This window comes from Pipistrellus kuhlii, unplaced genomic scaffold (genome assembly GCF_014108245.1).
Source record: "Pipistrellus kuhlii isolate mPipKuh1 unplaced genomic scaffold, mPipKuh1.p scaffold_m20_p_84, whole genome shotgun sequence".
Taxonomy (NCBI): Eukaryota; Metazoa; Chordata; class Mammalia; order Chiroptera; family Vespertilionidae; genus Pipistrellus; species Pipistrellus kuhlii.
The window spans coordinates 607,501-623,303 of NW_023425589.1; the positions used below are offsets into that span (position 1 = coordinate 607,501).

At 57.9% G+C, this 15,803-nt stretch overlaps 1 protein-coding gene across 2 annotated transcripts in view; it reads left to right on the forward strand.

Annotated features, from left to right (window-relative positions):
* Positions 1–14,575, forward strand: part of RCN3 (reticulocalbin 3) — a 14,876-nt gene extending 301 nt beyond the window's left edge. Inside the window, exons 1-7 of one of the 2 annotated variants that reach the window (XM_036425766.2) lie at positions 1–3; positions 422–669; positions 3,332–3,534; positions 5,105–5,277; positions 10,297–10,357; positions 13,428–13,627; positions 14,328–14,575. The exon at positions 1–3 is cut by the window's left edge and continues 301 nt beyond it. In XM_036425766.2, coding sequence (XP_036281659.1) covers positions 431–669; positions 3,332–3,534; positions 5,105–5,277; positions 10,297–10,357; positions 13,428–13,627; positions 14,328–14,435 — 984 coding nt within the window. In that variant the 5' untranslated portion in view covers positions 1–3; positions 422–430 and the 3' untranslated portion in view covers positions 14,436–14,575. Of the gene's footprint in view, positions 51–421; positions 670–3,331; positions 3,535–5,104; positions 5,278–10,296; positions 10,358–13,427; positions 13,628–14,327 lie in introns of both variants that reach the window. The other variant, XM_045577164.1, reaches the window with a different exon arrangement.
* The last annotated feature ends 1,228 nt before the right edge of the window (positions 14,576–15,803 follow it).

Consider the following 15,803-nt stretch of genomic DNA (forward strand, 5'->3'; position numbering starts at 1 on the left):
CCGGTAAACGGAGGCGAGGGCGGTGGCCGGCCCAGGAGGGGACTGTCCAGGTCCGCGAGGGTCGTGGGTTAGAGTCCAGGCGGGAAACCACGCCTGGGAACTTGCATGATCTCTCTCTTTTTTTAGCCAAGACCCTGCCCCACACTTTGTGTGGGAAGTGTGCCACGTCTCCCGGTGGAATCCCCATCCCCCTTCTTGCAGCTCCGGGGCCCCTCCAGGACTCCCCTAAAGCTGGTTGTACCTCCGAGAACCCAGCCCTCCTCCCCTCCTCCCCCAGCCCTTCTTGAGCCCAAAACTTTGCCGCCAGCTACCTACCATCCATCGCTCTGTCCTTTTCTAGGGCTCCCCTCCCCCCATCCTCCTGTCTGTTCTCTGCCTTTTCCCCTGTGACCCCTGATGCCTAGCCTCCGCCACTCTGCAGGGCCCGAGGATGCGGCGACCGTCACTCCTGCTGCTGCTCTTGCTGCTCAGGCACGGGGCCCGGGGCAAGCCCTCCCCGGAGGCCAGCCCTCACGGCGAGGCACGGGTGCACCACCAGGCCCCCCTGAGCGAGGCCACTCACGATGATGCCCATGGGAACTTCCAGTATGACCACGAGGCTTTCCTGGGACGAGACGTGGCCAAGGAGTTCGACCAGCTCAGCCCAGAGGAGAGCCAGGCCCGCCTGGGGTAGGAGAGAGAGGGGGGCTGGAGGACTCCGGGTGTCATTTACAGCAGGGAGGTCAGGGGGGGAGGCGGTGGGAGGGCTGGGAGGGGATGTGTAGGAATAGCCTTCCAGGCAGAGAGACAGCAAGTGCAAAGGCCCTGGGGCCTGGTGTGCGTGAGGGACAGTGAGGTCCGTGTGGGTGGACCTGGATGGGCAAGGGGAGAGGGTGTGGTGGCAGAGGGGACAAAGGGGTGGGCCGGCCTTTGGGGCCATAGCGGGGATTTGAGTTTTTCCCTGAATAAGGTGAGAACCCTGGGAGGGCTTTCGAGGGAGAATGTGATTGGCTTAGATTTAAAAAATATATTTTATCGATTTTTCACAGAGAGGAAGGGAGAGGGATAGAGAGCTAGAAACATCGATGAGAGAGAAACATCGATCAGCTGCCTCCTGCACACCTCCTACTGGGGATGTGCCCGCAACCAAGGTACATGCCCTTGACCGGAATCGAACCCGGGACCCTTCAGTCCGCAGGCCGACGCTCTATCCACTGAGCCAAACCGGTTTCGGCGATTGGCTTAGATTTTAATGGAATCCTTTAGGTTCCCTATTTCGGGAATAGACTAGACCTGTGGTCGGCAAACTGCGGCTCGCGAGCCACAGGTGACTCTTTGGCCCCTTGAGTGTGGCTCTTCCACAAAATACCACGGCCTGGGCGAGTCTATGTTGAAGAAGTGGCGTTAGAAGTTTAAGTTTAAAAAATGTGGCTCTCAGAAGAAATTTCAATCGTCGTCCTGTTGGTATTTGACTCTGTGGACGAATGAGTTTGCCGACCTCTAGAGAAGACCCAGCGAGGAAGCGGTGGCAGTAGTGCAGGCGGGAGACAAGAGGGGAAGGCGCCCCAACCAGGGTGGCGGTGGCTGTGGTGGCCAGGCCTCTGGCTGGGAGACTGTGCATGGACGGGGTTGGGTGGAGGAGGGATGAGGGAGGAAGAGCAGTGGGAAGCGAACACACTCAGCATAGCACTTACTGCAATGCCAGGCACTGTTCTAAGTCTTTCCACGGGTGAGCTAACGTATTCCCCACGGAGGGGGAAACTGAGGCACAGAGAGGTTTAGTGACCTGCCCGCAGTCACACAGCCAGGAAGAGGAGGCTTCAGAATGTGGACCTAGACTATCTGTCTGTGGATCCCACGCTCTGCACAACAGCTCGAAGCTCAGGGTAGAGCATGTGTGAGAGTCTTGGGGACAAAGTCCATCCCCCACGGATCCCAGCAGAGACTGCCTGGCCCAGGAGGGGCCTCAGGGGCTAAGAAGGAACAGTGACAGATAAGGCTCCTTGAGATTAGCGGTTGGGCGCGAACCCAAACGGGGGAGGAGGGTGGGAAAGGTGGGGGCGTGGCCAAGAGAGCGAGAAGGGGCCTGGGAGTCTGCTGGGGAGACCTGAGACATGGGGTGTGGGTGGGACCTCCTGGGGTTTGACATGCGCCGGTGGGGAGCGGGGGAGCAGCCCACAGGATCCGCTGGGAGCATGAGGAGGGGCGGGGGCACCGAGCCCGCGAGGTTGCGGGTGATGGTCCTAGGACTTAGGTCAGTGCCTGGTAACGGGAGAAAAGGGTGGGGGGCGCATCCTAGGGCAGGACTGGAGGAAGGGGGTCCTGGAATGGACCGGCCCATCCCGGGAGGAGGCGGAGCGGGAGGCAGGTTAGAGGAAGGGTCCTCAGACTGGCAGAGCCAGGGGAGAGGGGCGGAGCCTGAGGAGGCGAAGGGGTGTGGCTTTGTCAGTTGTTCAGAGGCAGGCTTTTGTTGTGTTTTTAAAAAATATATATTTTATTGATTTTTTACAGAGAGGAAGAGAAAGGAATAGAGAGTTAGAAACATCGGTGAGAGAGAAGCATCGATCAGCTGCCTCCTGCACGCCCCCCACTGGGGATGTGCCCGCAACCAAGGTACATGCCCCTGACCTGAATCGAACCCGGGACCTTTCTTTTTTTTTTTTTTTTTTTTTTTTTAATATATTTTTTTTATTTTTTACAGAGAGGAAGGGAGAGAGATAGAAGAGCCAGAAACGTCGAGGAGAAAGAAACATTGACCAGCTGCCCCCCGCACACCCCCCACCGGGAATGTGCCCGCAACCAATGCACATGCCCCTGACCGGAATCGAACCTGGGACCCCCCAGTCCACAGACCGACGCTCTACCACTGAGCCACACCGGATTTGGCCAGACTTTTAATTTTTTGTTGTGGAGACTATTGCTAGAGGCAGTCTTGGGACAGGAGCCCTGCGGGCCAGGGGCGCAATGTGACGCCCTTCCCGCTGTCCCCACTCCGACGAGGACCAGTGGGGCTAGGACCAGCTGGACAGGGAACTCGGCAGGTCAAGGGGCGGGGCCAGGGCGAGGGCGTGGCTTCTGATTGTCTTAGGCTCCTCCCCCACCTGGGCGTGTCTTGGGCCACAGCACCAGCCACAGGCCCTCTGGGTGTTGGAATGGGCCAATCGCCACTTGGGGGCGGAGCCTTGGTGGAAGGGGGCGGATCCCTGTGGTGGGCGTGGCCTCAGGATTGACATGTGCCTCCCCCAGTTGGCGGATGGGCTCTGGACCTTATCCTTAGTAGGAGGTGTGCCTCTAGGGGGCGTGGCTATCTTTGCGGGTCCCGAGATTGACGTGCTCCCCGCCCCGTCCCCAGGCGCATCGTGGACCGCATGGACCGCGCGGGGGACGGGGACGGCTGGGTGTCGCTAGCCGAGCTCCGCGCGTGGATCGCGCACACGCAGCAGCGGCACATACGGGACTCGGTGAGCGCGGCCTGGCACACGTACGACACGGACGGCGACGGGCGAGTGGGTTGGGAGGAGCTGCGCAATGCCACCTATGGCTACTACGCGCCTGGTATGCGGCGAGACCCCGACCTCTGCTGCTCCCATGCACCGTGGCCCCGACCTTTCTGACCCCTGATAGTGAGAACCTTTAGCCCATTAACTAGAACCTCTGACCTTTGGCCCCTGGTACTTGACCAGGGTCTACGCCGAAGACCCCATTACCCTGAGACCACCCAGCCCCGGCTTCTGGCTTCTCTGTCTGGCATCCACAACCTAACTCTGGGGCCCGGGGACTTCAGATCCTGGACCAGGGACCTACCTCTACCTTCCATGCCCCTGACCTCTGACCTCTCATCCTGAGAACCCCAAAGCCGTTTATCCTGCCCATGAACCAGTGAGTTCCCTCCTCCCTGTGCCCACGCCCCAGCCCTGGGCCCCTCTAGCTCTTGTTCTCTCCCCCTGTTCCCTCTCCCCGGCCTGTCCCTCGTCTGTCCTCAGAGCGGTCTTTCCACCCCCAGAGCTCCCACTGACCTGCCGCTGCTCACAGGGGTCCCCCCCCCCCCGTGACCCCCTGGTCCCCTAGGAGAGACCCCGCTGCTCAGCCTCCCGGCCTGCCCTCCAGCTTTGTTCTCCTGCACTATCTGGCCCGGTCACATTCTTCAAACCTCCACACTGCGCACATACTGTTCCCTCTGAAAATGCCCTTCCCCTCCTCTGCCCAGCAGCCTGCGGCAGCATCACCTCAGACATCCCGCTTTTGGCGGGACACTCCCGATTTTTAACAATTTGTCCTGCTTCCCACTGCTTTAAAAATATCGGGACTTTTTTTTTTTTTAATATATCTTATTGATTTTTTACAGAGAGGAAGAGAAAGGGATAGAGAGTTAGAAACATCGATGAGAGAGAATCATCCATCAGCTGCCTCTTGCACACCCCCCACTGGGGATGTGCCCGCAACCAAGGCACATGCCCTTGACCGGAATCGAACCCGGGACCTTTCAGTCCGCAGGCCGACGCTCTATCCACTGAGCCACACCGGATTCGGCAAGAATCGGGACTTTTCTTTTAAAAAAGCCTCAGGACGCGGGACAAATTGTTAAAAATCAGGACTGTCCCGCCAAAAGCGGGACATCTGGTCACCTTATTCTAGGCCCCAGCATGACCCGGAGTCCCAAGAGCCGGTGCTCACCCAAAGCCCCTCCTTCCCGACCGTGTGACTGTGGATGAGTCCTTTCCTCCCTGGAGCCCGTTTCTCCCTCCCAAAGGGGGACTAAGCCGAAGCGGGCTGCTGCCTGCTCTGTGTGTGCGGGTTCAGTGCCACATGGTGGCTAAAGAGCTTCTGAGCATATCTTCGGCTCTTCCTGCAAGGCAGCCAATAGATGCAAATAATGACCATGTGTTATGCATAAGGTGGCCAGACGTCCCGCTTTTGGCGGGACAGTCCCGATTTTTAACAATCTGTCCCGATTTAATAATTTGGTGGGACAGTCCCACCAAAAGCGCGACGTCTGGTCACCTTACCCTTACCCTAACCCTAACCCTAACCCTAACCCCCCCTCAGATCCCTTTTGTCTCCTCTTCGGCCTGCCCGGCACCCAGGAAAGCCCCTCTCAGCCGCCCCTCCCTCCCTCCCGTCCCAGGCGAGGAGTTCCACGACGTGGAGGACGCCGAGACCTACAAGAAGATGCTGGCGCGGGACGAGCGGCGCTTCCGCGTGGCCGACCAGGACGGCGACCTGGTGGCCACGCGGGAGGAGCTGACGGCCTTCCTGCACCCGGAGGAGTTCCCGCACATGCGGGACATCGTGGTGGCGGTGAGTGAGGCCGGCCTGCCGCGCTTACCCCGGGCGGCCCCGTCCCCTGGCCCCTGGCCCCTGCCCCGGGAGACCCCAGGCCGCCGTGCCAGTCCGTGGAGGGGGACATGTCCCTTCCCACCCTGACCCCCCAGGGTCACCACTGGTGGGAGGATTTTTTAAAAAATATATATTTTATTGATTTTTTTACAGAGAGGAAGAGAGAGGGATAGAGAGTTAGAAACATCGATGAGAAAAGAATCATCGATCAGCTGCCTCCTGCACACTCCCTACTGGGGATGTGCCCGCAACCCAGGTACATGCCCTTGACCGGAATCGAACCTGGGACCCTTCAATCCGCAGGCCGACGCTCTATCCACTGAGCCACACTGGTTTCGGAGAACAATCTTCTTTTCTCCCATGTCCTACCCTGTCCCCCGAAGTCCCGTCCCCACAGGTGACCCCTTATGTCTCCATCCAAAGCTGCTCGGAGGGTCTAAGGCAAAGCTGTTAGGATCCAGGGCTCTGAGGCCAGAGGCCCAGTTTCAGGCCCCAGGCCCGCTGTTCCCGGCTGTGTGGCCTGGGGCAGGTTACTGGACCTCTCTGGACCTGAAAGTCCTCCTCTGGGAGGGACGGCACTGATTGTGACCCCTCTGGAGGGCGGTGACAGGGACTGCGTGAGTTCTTGCCTGCAGCACTGTAACACTGGCCTGGGCGAATGCTCATTATGCCATTTACACACACGTGTCAGTACTTACAGGGCAGGAATCGCTGGGTCCTGGGGATCAGAGATTATTATGCCTGTTATTCTTCCCAGCCTGCAAGCCCAATGTCCCTCTTTTAGAGCAGAGAGTGTAACACTTTTTTTTAAAAATAGGTTTTTATTTTTATTTATTTATTTATTTAAAAATATATTTTATTGATTTTGTACAGAGAGGAAGGGAGAGAGATAGAGAGTTAGAAACTTCGATGAGAGAGAATCATCAATCAGCTGCCTCTTGCACACCCCCTACTGGGGATCTGTCCACAACCAAGGTACATGCCCTTGACCGGAATCGAACCCGGGACCCTTCAGTCCCCAAGCCGACGCTCTATCCATTGAGCCAAACCGGTCCTGGCATAATATGTTTTTATTTTTAAATGTATTTCTTATTGATTTCAGAGAAGAAGGGAGGAGAGAGATAGAAACATCAATGACGAGAGAGAATCATTGATCGGCCGCCTCCTGTGCGCCCCCCCACTGGGGATCAAGCCTGCAATCTGGGCACGTGCCCTGACCAGGAATCAAACCCAGGAGCCTTCAGTCCGCAGGCTGAAGCTCTATCCACTGAACCACACAGGCCAGAGCCACCTCTTAATTCTCTCGAGTTAAGATTATTTAACAAACCCTGACTGAGTATGTCCTGTGTGCCAGGCATCCTTATAACTTTACCTGCATTACCTCAATTTACTTTTATTAATTTTTTGTTAATCTTCACCCAAGGATGTTTTTTTCCATTGATTTTTAGAGAGAGTGGGGTGGGGGAGAGAAAGAGAGAGAGAGAGACATGGATTGGTTGCCTCCTGCAAGCTCCATGACTGGGGCCAGGGATCAAACCTGCAACCCAGGTACCTGCCCTTGACCGGGAATTGAACCTGCGACCTTTCTGTGTGCAGGCCGATTCTCTAACCACTGACCAACACCAGCTAGGGCACATTGCCTCAATTTATTTATTTATTTATTTAAAATATATTTTATTGATTTTTTACAGAGAGGAAGGGAGAGAGATAGAGAGCTAGAAACGTCGATGAGAGAGAAACATCGACCAGCTGCCTCCTGCACACCCCCTACCGGGGATGTGCCCGCAACCCAGGTACATGCCCTTGACCGGAATCGAACCTGGGACCCTTCCGTCTGCAGACCGACGCTCTACCGCTGAGCCAAACCGGTTTCGGCTATTTATTTATTTTTTAAAGATTCCAGAGAGGAAGGGAGAGGGAGAGAAAGATAGAATCATCAACGATGAGAGAGAATCACTGATGGGCTGCCTCCTGCACGCCCCACACTGGAGATTGAGCCCACACCCCGGGCCTGTGCCCTGACTGGGAATTGAACTATGATCTCCTGGTCCCATAGGTCGATGCTCAACCACTGAGCCACGTGGGCCAGGCAAGCCCACATTACGTCAGCGTGATTGTCCGTGGCAGCCCCATGGCCGTGGCTGTCACCTGTGTTTCACAGACGGGGAGGGATCTGGGCACACAGGTGCCTCTCCCAGAAGCCCCCGGGCGAGAAGTGGCCCAGCCTGGATTTGAACCCCAGGCCATTGAATCCGTGGCCTCAACCTAGAACCCGTGTCCAGTGAACTACCGTGTTTCCCCGAAAATAAGACCTAGCGCGTGGAAAGATAAGACATCCCCTGAAAATAAGACCTGGCGCATCTTTGGGAGCAAAGATTAATATAAGACCCTGTCTTATTTTCGGGAATGGGGTAGCATCTGTAGGCAAACCCAGCCCACAGGATGTTTGTGCAAGCCAAACTTTATTGTAGCAGCCACGCCCACTTGCTTACATATGCTCCAACTGCGAAGTGGAGTCCGTTCTACAGGGAGTATACAGCAGGCAACAGAGAGTATACAGCAGGCAAAGCCGAAGATACTCACTGCTAGAGGCCTGGGCACGGAATTCCTGCCCTCGGAGGGGGGGGGGGTCCCCTCAGCCGACCTGCGCTCTTCAGCCCCAGAGCCCTCAGCGGATGTCCTACTAACTGTCCTAAGACAGTGGCAGCAAACCGCGGCTCGCGAGCCACATGCGGCTCTTTAGCCCCTTGAGTGTGGCTCTTCCACAAAATACCACGGGCTGGGCGAGTCTATGTTGAAGAAGTGGCGTTAGAAGAAGTTTCAGTTTAAAAATGTTGGCTCTCGCCCTAGCTGGTGTGGCTCAATGGACAGAGCATTGGTCTGCGGACTGAAGGGTCCCGGGTTCAATTCCGGCCAAGGGCACATGCCCAGGTTGTGGGCTCAATCCCCAGTAGGGGGCGTGCAGGAGGCAGCCAATCAATGATTCTCTCTTCATTGGTGTTTCTATCTCTCTCTCTCTCCAATGCCCTTCCTCTCTGAAATCAATATATATATATTTAATATATATTTTTAATATATATATATTAATTTGACTCTCAGCCAAGACTGGTTTAGCTCAGTGGATAGAGTGTCGGCCTGCGGACTGAAAGGTCCAGGGTTCGATTCCGGTCAAAGGCATGTACAATGGTTGCGGACACATCCCCGGTGGGGGGTGTGCAGGAGGCCGCTGGTCGATGATTCTCTCTCATCGATGTTTCTAGCTCTCTATCCCTCTGTAAAAAAATCAATAAAATTTATTTAAATAAAAAAAAATTGGCTCTCAAAAGAAATTTCAATCATTGTCCTGTTGACATTTGGCTCTGTGGACTAATGAAGTTGCCGACCACTGGACCACTGTCCTAAGACATCAGATAGACATCTTTAGCACTGCCCCCACCACTGCACTCCCCAGCCATAAGCCCGGCTTCTGGCTGAGCGGTGCTCCCCCTGGTGGTCAGTGTGTGTCCTAGGGACCGGTCTTTCCGCTGTTCAGCCGATTTGCATATTAGCCTTTTATTATATAGGATCTGGCCCTTTACGGAGAAAGTTTGCCAACCTCTAGTCTAAACTCTGCTGTCATCACTCCCATCCGTGGACAGTGAGCATACCCTCCCCAGGCACAGATTTCAAAACGTGACTTTTAGCCTAAATTGTGCTATAAAAGAGGAACTAAGGGAAGTCGCTTATAGTAACTAAGTCAGCATGTGCTTTAGAGTTATCAGATTCAGCAAATAACATAGGACACTCAGCTCCACTGGAATTTACAACAACAAAACATTTCGTGGAAGTGGAGCCCACGCGGTATCTGGAATTGGTGTGGGTTTATCTCACGTACTATTGGGACATACTTTTACAAAAAAAAAAAAAAAAAAAAAAAGATATATCTGAACCTGAAGTAACAGCATCCTGTCCTCCCAGGAGATCCCGAATATTGTGCGGGACAGATTTTTCCTGAAGAATGATTTGTGGGAAAGTTGAATGTAATTGAGAGTCCTGTATTTGATCAGTCGATCCTAAAATTGCTGATTTGGCCAGAAGACAGGCTGGAGTGTCAGGTGCCTGTGCGGCCTCACAGGGACTGAGTCTGAATGCAAAAAAATGAGGAACAGAAGCTGTTTGCTGAAGAAGCGAAGGGGAAAAAATAGAGCAGAGGTTTGGAAAGTGTGTCAAATGTCAGATAGCACGCCAGCTGAGTTGGTGTCTAGGTTCTGCCTTTTTAAAAAAATTTTTAATTTTTATTTATTTATTTTACAGAGAGGAAGGGAGAGGGATAGATATTTAAAAACATCGATGAGAGAGAAACATCGATCAGCTGCCTCCTGCACACCTCCTACTGGGGATGTACATGTCCTTGACCAGAATCGAACCCAGGACCCCTCAGTCCGCAGGAGCCAAACTGGGCAGGGCTGCCTTTTAAAAAAAAAATTATTAAATACATTTTTATGTATTCAGAGAGGAAGGGAGAGGGAGAAGGAGACAGAAACATCAATGGTGAGAGAATCATGGATTGGCTGCTTCCTGCACGCCCCCTACTGGTGATCAAGCTCGCAACAAGGGCATGTGCCATTGAGCGGAATAGAACCGGGGATCCTTCCGTCCCCAGGCCCAGGCTCTATCCACTGAGCCAAACCACCAGGGCTAGACTCCGCCTTTTAAAGGGAGAGGCCTCCGGCCCCGGGCGAGTGCTGGCTGGGGCATGAGAAAGTGAGGGATGCGAAATCGCTCTGTCGTGGACCAACCTGTGCATCAGGACATCTGAGTCCCTGGCCCCATCCCACCCCCCCCCCCACTAAGTGCAGGGCGGGCCTGCGTGGTTATGGCACCCCAGAAAGCCCCCCAATGTCCCCCGTGCCCCCGTGGAGACTGCTCTGCTCCGAGGTCTGGTCCCACCGCCGCCCCCCTGGTCCCAGGGCCCCGGCCCTGATGCCCCCCTCCCCCCAGGAGACGCTGGAGGACCTGGACAGGAACAAGGACGGCTACATCCAGGTGGAGGAGTACATCGGTGAGCGGGGCGGGCTCTCCCTGGGGTGCTGGTCCCCTCCCGCCCCTGGCAGCCCCGGCATTGTCTCCCCTCGGAGGACAGAGGGGGGGCGCTGCTGAGTGCATCCAGCACCAGACAGTGGGACTGAGCCTGCAGCCCGGGGGTGAGGGGGTGTGAGGGCGGAAGGCGGGACAGGTGAGGCCAGAGTGGGGAGGGATTAGGAGTTTATTCCATGGTCCGCACACCAGGCGGCTGAGCCGGGATGGCTCAGTGAGGGCGTCAGCGGCTTGGAAAGGGCTTTTGGCGCGTTTTTCTGAGCGGAGACGTCTCTGTGCAGACCCGGAGGGGAGCGATAGTTAAATGTGGTCTCAGCAAAGGGACTGTCCATAGGGAAATGGCCTGAAAAGCCAGTTTCTAGGGTAGGTATGTCGATCCAATTGCTCGATCAGACCTAACACCGGGCCTGTGCCATTGACCGGAATCGAACCCAGGACCCTTCAGTCCACGGGCCAACACTATTCACTGAGCCAAACTGGACGATTTTTTTAAAAATATATTTTATTGATTTTGTACAGAGAGGAAGGGAGAGAGATAGAAAGCTAGAAACATCGATGAAAGAGTCATCGATCAGCTGCCTCTTGCACACTCCCCACTGGGGATGTGCCCGCAACCAAGTACATGCCCTTGACCGGAATCGAACCCCGGTCCCTTCAGTCCCCAAGCTGACGCTCTATCCATTGAGCCAAACCGGTCTCAGCCAAACTGGACGATTTTTAAATTTAAATATTTATTTATTTATTTTTTAATCTGCCTTCTGCATGCCGCCTATTGGGGATGGAGCCGAAATCTGGGCATGTGCCCTGACTGGGAATCAATGGGGACCTCTTGGTTCCTGAGCCTCCCTGGCCAGACTCCATTGTGTTTTGTTTGTTTTGTTTGTTTTGTTTTAGAGAGAGTGGTTGGGAAGGAGGGAGTGGGGGAGAGAGAGGGAGAGAGAAGACCATCAATTTCAGAGAGACACACCCATTGGTTGCCTCCTGAACACACCCCAGTTAGCTCTGGGGAGGGGCTGGGATGGAACCCAACCCTTTGTTTCATGGACGGGTGCTCTAACCATTGAACACACTGGCCAGGGCAGCATTGTTCAAAGGTTGAACACATTTTTCTATAGGACGTTTTTATGGGACAAACAGCAGGCAGGCGGGGCATTTTTACGTAAGCCTGATTTAAACAAATTTTGGTGATTGACTTTAGAGAGAGAGAAGAAGAAACTTTTTTTTTTTTTTTTTTTTTTTCAAGAAAGAACTCGAGCATCACAGTTGAATCATAGCAGGAGCTGATACCGTCTGTGGTGACTGTGGTTAACACCTTGTAAATTCATTTAATCGCCATGGCCACCCTGCGAGACGGGAATTACCCCAGTTTTCGGATAAGGAAGCTGAGGTGCAGAGGGAAAATCCCGGACTGAGGCCGCCTGCCAGGCAGCTGGAACAGGACTTAGTCCAGGCAGCAGACCCTGAGGTTCTGTCCTGACATCCACGCCGTAGGTCCCTGTGGGGCTCCGGGGACAGAGACAGGGCTGAACCCCAGGATCCCCCCCCAAAGAAATGTGATTTCGTCCTGCTGAGTGGTGTGGGGAAGGACATGGGGGAGGCGTACTGAGGGGTCAGTTGCCAGGGTTCTTATCCCAGCATTAAGAAGGGTTCAGCAATCTGGAGAAAGTCTGTGTGTAGATTAAGTAGGAGTCCAGAGACGCAAGATACTTTAAAAAAATATATATATTTTATTGATTTTTTTTTTTTTTTTTACAGAGAGGAAGAGAAAGGGATAGAGAGTTAGAAACATCGATGAGAGAGAATCATCCATCAGCTGCCTCCTGCACACCTCCTACTGGGGATGTGCCTGCAACCAGGGTACATGCTCTTGACCAGAATCAAACCTGGAACCCTGCAGTCCGCAGGCCGATGCTCTATCCACTGAGCCAAACCGGTTTCAGCAAGATACTTTTTTAAAAAATATATGTTTTATTATTTTTTTTACAGAGAGGAAGGGAGAGGAATAGAGAGTTAGAAACATCAATGAGAGAGAAACATCAACCAGCTGCCTCCTGCAAATCCCCCACTGGGGATGTGCCTGCAACCAAGGTCCATGCCCTTGACCGGAATCGAACCTGGGACCCTTCAGTCCGCAGGCTCTATCCACTGAGCCAAACGGGTTAGGGCCAAGATACTTTTGAAAGGCATTGGGGGTCAGAGGAGCTTTTTAGCTAAAGGAGCTAAGTTCTAAGTTCTCTCTGTCTCAGGACCCCTTGCTTTTTATCGACGCAGTTTGTCCTAAGGCAAGGTGGAGATGCACAGCTTCAAAGGGTATGTTTCCTACTGAAGCATTTTCAGATGGAGGAGTAGCTTAAGGCTTTTCAGGTGTTTGGCCAGTCGGAGGCAGTAACATGTAGATTAAGAAGCTCTGAGCTTGTCTGGCAGCACAGTCATCCCATTCAGGTTTGGGGGAAGTACCTTTCGGCTGCTCCCACGTGGGATTTACGCATGTGGCTCAGCCCTGGTTGAGCCCCCAAGTTCCCTCACCCGTTTGATGAAACTCTTGCAGTTACGACACGCTGGAACTGGCTTCCGGCAGGCAGTGTGGGTCCTGACCCCGATTGGGGGTGTCGGGAGAGGTGGGGGTGCCTGTGCTTACGGGTACAGGTTCTGGAGCCAGCCTGCCTGGTGCCCCGCCACCCCCCAGCCACGTGACCGGAAACAAGTCCCTCCCCCCTCTGAGCCTCCGCTCCCTCGTCTGGAGTGGGGGTGTGAGGCACCCCCCACCTAAAGGCCCATCAGTGGCTGAGGGGATAGACAAAGGGAACAGATCTAAGCCACGGGTCGGCAAACTGCGGCTCCGGAGCCCCATGCGGCTCTTTGGCCCCTTGAGTTTTTAGCGAAGGCAGCTGAGGAGGACCCGGACTGAGTTAATAACAATGGACCTGCCTGTGTGGTTGGATGAACGAACTGGCAGCCAGGTCCACGTCACCGACCCCATCAGGGGGGCGGCCTGGTCTCTCAGTCCCGGCCCCTCCCGCCCGCCCCTCCCGCAGCGGACCTGTACTCGCCCGAGGCCGGGGAGGAGGAGCCGGCCTGGGTGCAGACGGAGCGGGAGCAGTTCCGGGACTTCCGGGACCTGAACCACGACGGGCGGCTGGACGGCAGCGAGGTGGGCCACTGGGTGCTGCCCCCCGCCCAGGACCAGCCGCTGGTGGAGGCCAACCACCTGCTGCAGGAGAGCGACACCGACAAGGTGCGGGCGCGGGGGGCGGGGCGCGGAGGGAGGGGCGGGGCCGGAGGGAGGGGCGGGGCCCGGACAGAGAGGGGGATGGGGCCCGGGGGGGGGACGGGGGCCCGGAGGGGAGGAAGGAGGCCCGGAGGGGAGGAAGGAGGCCCGGAGGGGAGGAAGGAGGCCCGGAGATGGGGGGACGGGGGCCCGGAGGGGGGACGGGGGCCCGGAGGGGGGACGGGGGCCCGGAGGGGGGGACGGGGCCCGGAGGGGGGGACGGGGCCCGGAGGGGGGACGGGGGCCCGGAGGGGGGACGGGGGCCCGGAGGGGGGACGGGGGCCCGGAGGGGGGGACGGGGCCCGGAGGGGGGACGGGGACCCGGAGGGGGGGACGGGGCCCGGAGGGAGGGGGACGGGGGCCCGGAGGGAGGGGGACGGGGGCCCGGAGGGGGGGGGACGGGGGCCCGGAGGGGGGACGGGGGCCCGGAGGGGGGGACGGGGCCCGGAGGGGGGACGGGGGCCCGGTGGGGGGGGACGGGGGCCCGGGGGGGGGGACGGGGGCCCGGAGGGGGGGACGGGGGCCCGGAGGGGGGGACGGGGGCCCGGAGGGGGGGACGGGGCCCGGAGGGGGGACGGGGCCCGGAGGGGGGACGCAGAGGCCCGGGGCCGGTGCTGGGGGCGGGGGGCCCACCTGCGGGGCCTGAGCGGCGCTGGCCTCCCCCCAGGACGGAAGGCTGAGTAAGGCGGAGATCCTGGGCAACTGGAACATGTTCGTGGGCAGCCAGGCCACCAACTACGGCGAGGACCTGACCCGCCACCACGACGAGCTGTGAGGGCGGTGACCGGGGCCTGGCCGGGCCCGGGCTCCCACCGACACACCGGCCGGTCCGCTCCTGGAGACACCTCGTCCCATCGGCCCCTCATCCCCCTCATCCCCTCATCCCCCTCATCCCCTCATCCCCTCATCCCCTCATCCCCTCATCCCCCTCATCCCCTCATCCCCTCAGCCCCCTCAGCCCCTCAGCCCCTCAGCCCCTCAGCCCCTCACCCCCCTCAGCCCCTCAGCCCCTCAGCCCCTCACCCCCCTCAGCCCCTCAGCCCCTCATCCCCTCATCCCCTCATCCCCCTCATCCCCGCAGCCCCTCAGCCCCTCAGCCCCTCACCCCCCTCAGCCCCTCAGCCCCTCAGCCCCTCACCCCCCTCAGCCCCTCAGCCCCTCAGCCCCTCAGCCCCTCAGCCCCTCACCCCCCTCATCCCCTCAGCCCCAGCCCAGGGCCCCCAGGCCCGGAGAGGGACCCCCCACTGCTCCCTGTAGGCCCTCCGCCAGCCCAGGCCCCCCAGTGACCACCAGCCCCCTCCCCCCAGTGACCACCCAGCCCCCTCCCCCCAGTGACCACCAGCCCCCTCCCCCCAGTGACCACCAGCCCCCTCCCCCCAGTGACCACCCAGCCCCCTCCCCCCAGTGACCACCAGCCCCCTCCCCCCAGTGACCACCAGCCCCCTCCCCCCCAGTGACCACCAGCCCCCTCCCCCCAGTGACCACCAGCCCCCTCCCCCCAGTGACCACCCAGCCCCCTCCCCCCAGTGACCACCAGCCCCCTCCCCCCAGTGACCACCCAGCCCCCTCCCCCCAGTGACCACCAGCCCCCTCCCCCCAGTGACCACCAGACCCCTCCCCTCCCCCCAGTGACCACCCAGCCACTCCCCCCAGTGACCACCCAGCTCCAACCCAGCCTAAGCCTCATGCACAGACAGGAACCCCCCCATTAGCTCCCCCCACCCCCCACCCATGCCTCCGCCTCCGCCTGCACTGGCTCAGCCACAGGCACCACCCGAAGCCTCTGGGGGGGGGGGCAATAAACCCAGTGCTGGGCGCCTCCCTGTGTCTTTCTGAGGGACGTGGCACGGGAGGGGAGATTGGGGACTGTGACTTGGAGAGGAGCGTGCTGGAGGGGGGATTGTGCTGGAGGGGGGCTGTGCTGGAGGGGGGGCTGTGCTGGAGGGGGGCTGTGCTGGAGAGGGGGCTGTGCTGGAGGGGGGCTGTGCTGGAGAGGGGGCTGTGCTGGAGGGGGGGCTGTGCTGGAGGGGGGCTGTGCTGGAGGGGGGGCTGTGCTGGAGGGGGGCTGTGCTGGAGAGGGGGCTGTGCTGGAGGGGGGTCTGTGCTGGAGGGGGGCTGTGCTGGAGGGGGGCTGTGCTGGAGG